At 26.6% G+C, this 7,999-nt stretch overlaps 1 protein-coding gene across 1 annotated transcript in view; it reads right to left on the bottom strand.

The window, feature by feature from the left end:
* The window catches only part of Khc (kinesin heavy chain), a 139,771-nt gene extending 132,209 nt beyond the window's left edge, over positions 1-7,562 (bottom strand). Inside the window, exon 1 of the mRNA XM_075380977.1 lies at positions 7,046-7,562. Within this exon, the coding sequence (XP_075237092.1) occupies positions 7,046-7,192 (147 nt within the window). The 5' untranslated portion in view covers positions 7,193-7,562. The remainder of the gene's footprint in view (positions 1-7,045) is intronic.
* Positions 7,563-7,999: the final 437 nt, after the last annotated feature.

Genomic DNA, 7,999 nt, shown 5'->3' on the forward strand with positions numbered 1-7,999 from the left:
CACGCCAGGATGTGTTATTAATTACTACACCAAACAACAAATCTTTGCTTGTAACGGGGAAGGCAGAACCTAAGTAACCAATAATATTTATATAAAAAAACAGGTAAATAGTTATTTTGAAATTATTCAAAACTGGTTAACTCCAGGGGTAAATTATTTTTTAAAAACCCCAGTTAATGATCAGTTGTACATTAACCATCATCATTAACTCTAAAAGATTGGCAGATCAACAATTATGTCATGACTTACAATAATAATCAATATTTCAATAGATAATTTACATTTAATTCTTTCAGTTTGAGTATCTAACAAGAACTTACATTCAGTTATTTTCTTTATATATGCAGCCAATTCTCAATTTTATAATTTTACAAATTGTTATAACAACTGGAAATCGGCTGGCTGCTTTAATATGGGTCAACATGTTGCAGATATTATGCAATTATTTTATGGATATTTATTTATATAAAAACAGAATTAAAATGCTGTTGTTTTAAACAATATATTGATTTTGCACTATATATATATATATATATATATATATATATATATATATATTGGTTTACATATATATATATATATATTATTTCAACTTTAATATATTGAAGAAAAAGATTCACCAATTTTTCCATTTTTTTTTTTAAATCCACTAGAACAGTTTTTTTTTCAATATAATAAATGATTTTCCATTACTTTTCAAATGTACAAACAAAACAAAATAATGTGCAATATGATGCAATTTTAATTGAAGGATTAATTCTTTTAAAAAGTAATGTAAAAATGACCAGTTACGTTATACGGTAGCTGGCTACCACATAAAGAAAAAACTAGGTTTAGAAATTATGTACAAACAGAAAAAAAAACTTATTTAACATTCATAAACCCTTTATTATGATTCTCTCTTAATTTTTGAATTGTTCAAAATGTCTAATCTTTAAAAAAGAACCAGTACAAAAAAAAATCTCAGATTCATCCATCATTTAAACTCACACTGGGGGAAAGGAATTTTAAATTCAGCTAGCTTTTTATCAGAAGTTACAGGATTGATGTTCACTACTACAACAATCACAAAAATTTGTTTGATTAATAAAAAACTTGGTTTTTTAAAAATCATTTCAATTGTACAATGGACATCATATTGAGCTTCCATGAGCATCATAAAGGAAGTGACTATGTGATTACTTTCAAACGAAAGTCAAAGAAACGGCTTTACAAAACAAGTTTACATTCAAATGAATTTTTGTAAATAAATAATTATGTAATATTTATATATAATCAGTATATCATATGAACACACCTTTCTTTCTTTTCTGTTTAGCCTTCAGAACCACCATAAGGTATAACTTCAGAGGATAATACGTATGAATGTAAATGAAGTGTAATCTTGTATAGTCTCAGATCGATCATTTCTGAGATATGCGGTTAATTGAAACCGCACCATCAAAGAAAAATGGTATCCACGATTCAAATCGAAATAAGAGTAACTGCCTTTTACTAGGATTTAAACCTTACAACTCTTGACTTCGAAATCAGCTGATTTACGATGACAAGTTTATCAGTAGACCAACCCGGTGGGTAACAGACCTGTAAGTATTCTACATACTTAAATGTATATCAGTAAGTAGCATTTAATGAACAAAACTCTGTAACAGACAATGAACGAAAATAACTTGAAGTTTAGCAGTTTATGTATGGTAAAAGAATACCATAAAGTTTTATTTTTTAATCTGTAATACATTAATATTCATAACACTCATTTATGCGTTATCTTTTCTAAACTATTTATGATATATAATTACTGATAACTCATTTTCCGTTGTGGCAAAGTAAATATAGAAATTTATAATTGTTGAACAGATTAGGTAAAGTGTTATAATATTTAGAAATGATATTTAAACAGATCTATTACTAAATACATTTTAAAAAAGAAGTCTGGCTGCTAAATTTGCAATATGAGGAAATTTTCTCATTAAAACACCTAGAATTTTAACACAATATATTATACAAGTATAGGAGGGGGATGTACGTCCAAGAAAATCAAAAGATTTTATCCCCACCCAAAAAAAAAAAAGTTTGCATTTACCTAAAAATACTCCAAACTTCATTCTGCGCTTGGAAATTAATAATGAGCTCACACATACCTTTGCATTACTTATTTATTTTATAAATTTATCGGATTGCAAAAATTGAAACTTAAAAAGTTAATGAAAATCGTTGATTACATGGAGTGGTTTAAAAAAGCATGCAATCGGCACAAAAATACTAAAATGAATTTGGTGTAGGGAGAAGGGATCAGTGGAAAGACCAGACGTTAAGGGTTACAAGTATAACAAAATATTTAACCAGGGACAAAAATAAGACAAAATCAGTAATTTCAGTTTCACAATATTTATTCAAAATTACATATTCAACTTAGGTGGGAGGGGGAGATAAAGTACATATAATGGATGATATTAAAGTAGATTTTATAAGAATAACACTTAAAACAGGGAGAATAGCATATTTCAGAGACAAAATTATGTAACAATAAACATAAAGAAGATCAATGATAGATTAATAACTGAATTAAGTGGACAGGTAAATTAATAAAATCGGATTGAATACGTTAAAGAAGGATATCGATTGATTTATTATTATGTAATATTATTTACTGCTCTTTAGGGGTCAAAATATTTATTTTTATTATTTATATACACAGCTTTTTATATTGATAAAAATTTTGTCTGTAATTATTATTTATGCTTCAACTTCAGTTATTTGTGTCTCACTTTATTCTATTTTAAGAATAAATTTACAACAGCTTAGGTAGTTGAATGATGTATTTTGTAAAATTATATACTCATATAAAATTTAATGTTGAAAAATAAATGAGCAATAATAAATAAAAAAAATATATATACTCACAACAGTTAGCGGATAATCAATGGACATATAAAATTTATAATCAACCTATTAGTATTGGTAGAAACAATAATAGAATGTACTTTTAAATATATATTCCAAGGAATTTCTATAAATTTTATGGTACTTACGTATTAACACCACCTACAGCTCTATTTAAAAACAAAGTAGTCAATCGGATTTCGGTGGAAAATGAGCCAATATAGAGTTTAACATAGATTCAAAACAAGTCTCTTTACTTAATTTTAATAAATGGTTATTTATATTTATTTATTTTATAAATATAATTTAACCAAACTTAACCTATGCTCACTTCGTTCGCTAACCTTGACTAATTAACAGGAGTGTTTTGATTAAATAATAAATAATTGCAATAATTACTGAATTTATTAAATAAATACTCAAAAAATTACGGTGTTAATTAGACAAAGTTAGCGAGCGAAGCGAGCATAGGTTAAGTTTGGTTAAATTATATTTATAAAATAAATAAATAAAAATAACCATTTATTAATATTAATATAAAGAGGCTGTTCATTTTCCACCGAAATCCGATTGACTACTTTGTTTTTAAATAAACCTGTAGCTGTGGTGGCGTTAATACGTAAGTGCCAATTTTATACTTCTGATGATGTATATATAAATATATTGGTATATATTCTACTACTATATCTACCAATACCAAATAGTTGAAACTGGATTTTACGTTACCGAAGATTACTGTCAACTGGATATTCACCAAAAAAAGGCTTACAAAACGAATGAAAGATAAAACCAAATTTGCGCATTTTTCTATATACCGAAGGGATGTATTTGCAGTGTTTTGTCCACCAGTACTAGATTAACCCTCTACCAAGCTCAACACAAAATTTTAATTACGAACCCCATTTATATAAGTTACAGACAACTTCAAACATAAATTGAAGGGTAGACAAGAAATCCCATTTTTGGGATCACAAAAAAAAAGCTGACAACACAGTGTAGGACTTTCCTGTCATGCGGCTTTTTTCTGATGCACAGCTTTCATACACAACTTAATTAAAAATATTTTTTATACAGTTGTACGTCAGTATAACAATAATACTCCTTGTGGTGACAGAGGGTACTATTGACGCAGTATACCCATTTAGCCACTAGTTCAGAGCATTTTTTGGGTAGGAGGTGTGATTTTGAAAAGGTTTTTTTGCAAATATTATTAGTACTTATGTATTAACGCCACCGCAGCTACAGCTTTATTTAAAAACAAAGTAGTCAATCGGATTTCGGTGGAAAATGGGCTGAGTTTAACATAAATAAATAAATATTTATTTTATAAATATAATTAACCAAACTTAACCTACGCTTGCTTCGCTCCTAACCTTGACTAATTAACACCGTAATTTTTTGAGTATTTATTCAATAAATTCAGTAATTATTGCAATTATTTATTATTTAAATAATCAAAACACTCCTGTTAATTAGTCAAGGTTAGCGAGCGAAGCGAGCGTAGGTTAAGTTTGGTTAAATTATATTTATAAAATAAATAAATATAAATAATTTATTAAAATTAATAAAGAGATTGTTTTGAATCTATGTTAAACTCTATATCGGCCCATTTTCCATCGAAATCCGATTGACTACTTTGTTTTTTAAATAAAGCTGTAGTTGCGGTGGCGTTAATACGTAAGTACCATATTATTTTTTAATTGTTAACAAATGTGCCAAGAAAAATAAGACCTTAATTAGCCAAAATCTCAAGATACTGTGGGTGACCTTGCTCTATAGCCTCACCCCTTGACCACAGATTGAAAATTTAATGGCATCAATGCCCTATATACAGAAGTAATCTGACCAAACTTGGTCAAAATTAGTCAAGTAGTTTTTGGGATATAACATGAGACAATGAACATATACATATATACGAACATTTATAAAATTTCTATCTGGTTTTTTGGATTCCTTAGATGTTAAAATGTAAGATCCAATGAAAACCGCATATGCCCAAATTAGACAATTACAATACTTTCTCTTCTAAAGGTATAGGCGCTAGAAGGGAAAGTAAAAACAAAAAGACCGCCTTCTCATATTTTTATTTGATTTTAAAAAATAATTATTTTTTCCATTTTTTAAATTTTAAAGGTATTACTTATTTTTTATCTTTTTAAAAAATACACTAATTTAAAATACAATAATTTCAATGGCACTAATCCAATTTTATTACTTCGTCAATTATTATGAGTACATCCATTTGTATTATTTAAAAGTAATAACATATTGTTCTATATTATTAAAGATAAAATTTAAAAAAAATCATTTTTATTTATTCCTCTACTAAAGCCAGGCCCCTCCGAATTACAGGCCCTAGACATTTGCCTCATTTGTCTATTAGTAATCCAGCCTCCTTGTCAACTGTCAAATAATATAATAAAATAATCTTTATCTGTCCTTTTATTTAACAACATTATTACCCCATCTTATTTATTTACAATTTCTACTTATTTACTATTCTATCTATCGGTTACTGGTATATCCATATTAAATATAAATAAATATAAATATATAAATTATGTTATTAACATTAAACTAATTTGAAAACTATTTTTCTTTATTTACTTTTTTTTATTAAACCGCATTAATTAAAACATATAATTGTTGGCGTAATCCTTTATAAACAGTTTATATTTAGGCTAAATGTTCAATTTTTAAAAATAATTACATTACTATGCGAGTTATTTACTAAAAATAATAGATACATCATCAATAAACAGTCCTTGCATATACAGACAATTTCCTTATTTGCTAAAAAAAAGTGAATTCACTTTTTTGAATAAATTCAAAAGTGAATTTATGGAGATCTGCAAACTCCCCCTCTATGTTGAGAACAACCCCTAAAACGATTATTTAAAATGCTTAAGTATTAAATTAAAGAAGTATCTTTATTACTTTCAGACTTTCATACAAAAATTATGTATGATACATAAAAAAACTATTTACTATATAAAAAATATTTTGCATGTCAATCTAATAACTTAAATGTTTGAAATAAAACAAAATATATTATTTAAAAATAGTAATACAAAATTAAACAATAAATGTAAAAGACAAAATAAAAAATTATCAAAATAAAATATACAGAGACTAAATTGAATAAATGATTCCAAAAGATATATATATTACTTGAAATATTGTGATCCTGATTTGAAACAGATCGAATTGTAGAGTGAACAGCTTAATTATAATATACGTATTAGAGCATAACAAATACTAACTTTTTAAAAACTCTGACATATAGTCTCTTTTTAATTTTTCTCTAAAAAAACACAGTTCAGGATTAAAACAACCTCAAGTTAATATACCAAATATTTTCACAGATTACTCACACATTTATGGATCTATAACATTTAAAAAAAATATCTCAGTTAACATTTTTTTTTTTTAAATTGAGCAATTTAGTTTAAGAGATAATAAAAATGTAACAAAAAAAAACTATCAATAAATCCCATTATCATATAAAAATAATAAACCTTTAAAGAAATACAGTTGTTTTGCATACGAATATTTTTACATGTACATAATATGTATAATATAAGACAAATTACAATTAACAAGCTGTCATCTTTCTTAAAATGAAAGTTTTTTTTTCTGAAAGAGTTAAGATTCCCTTTGTTCTTCCAAGCATGAAGTAAATAAAATAAAATTATTTATGACAATTCTGAAATAATTTAATAACCTTTCTCTAATAAAATACTTTCAGTTAACATCTTAAATAATAGCTAAATGTATTTCTACAGTAATTTTTTCAATATTTTTTATTAAAAAGATGAAATTTATTTGTAACAAGTAAAAGAGCGTATTCACTACAGAAAAACTACGTTTAAATCGGTTAAACCCATTTTTCTTACAATATTAGCGACTTTTTTAATGAAAATATGCGTATAAATATAATATGATGTTACATTTAATCATAAAACTTGTGACTAATATTTAAAATTACGTAAAACATGAAATCTATAAAAATATACATGATCAATCTAGTAAAGTATGCATCATGAGTTGGTAGTGGTGCTTCAGTTTTACTCTCATAAATTTACAATAAAATTAAGTTAAATAATAAAATACATAAATAACAATAATAACAGACTTTTAAATATAATTTATAAACACTCACCCCTATAGAAATGCAATTTTCATCGGAACCAGAAGGAAATTTGACAATGAACTTAGAACCAGCCTTTTCTTCTGAATCATTTAATGGCCTAAATCGACAGACCACTTTGATACTGTCTTCAGCCGCTATTTCACGTTCACCGGACATTTTATTTTAGATTATTTTACACCTCATTCATTAAGAAATTTATTTATTTAACAGAAATACGACACCATTGGTAAATTAAAAAAATTACTATTGTATTTTCCAAGACACATTGACAACGATCCGTCCGCAATACATTCAATATGGCTCCCGTAGTTCATTACTTTACCACTAGTACGCGCCACTATTTATAAATATCCCAGCTGAGATCGTTCGATCATAAAAGTAAAAGATTGTTATACTTCTAGATTTTTTAATAAAAAAGAAGAAAATGACGATAAGTTAAATCGGTTCGCACTTGTATCTTACGAATGTTACTTCTGTAATGCGGATATCACATCTTTTTAGGAGCAACAACTAAATACTGTATGACTCATTGTCGATTCGACAAAAGTTGTCCTCGAAAAGCCGTCGCGATGTCTGCTGTGACGTCAGATTACGCCATGCGCACCTCTTTTCATATTGATCTTTTGGTCCATACATTTGCTATCCCTACCCCTAAATGGTATATATACATTCTTTTCTTGAAATCTGCACTATTACTTTATTCTCCAAGACTTATATATAAAAACAAATTGATTAAATAAAAACAACTAAAAGTTTAATCAATCGATATCTAAAACCTAACCACGAAAGGAAGCTATTTATAATAATAATTTATTCATTTTTTATTAAACTAAGAGTACATTAACATTTACGCATCGGTTTTACCCTTTTGCTATACAATGTACGAATTTCGTGATAGATTTATAACAATAAAAAAAAATCTATGTACTTTAACAGATATAGGTCACGCACCTATCTGCATAA

The sequence above is a fragment of the Lycorma delicatula genome, chromosome 13 (genome assembly GCF_047948215.1).
Source record: "Lycorma delicatula isolate Av1 chromosome 13, ASM4794821v1, whole genome shotgun sequence".
Taxonomy (NCBI): Eukaryota; Metazoa; Arthropoda; class Insecta; order Hemiptera; family Fulgoridae; genus Lycorma; species Lycorma delicatula.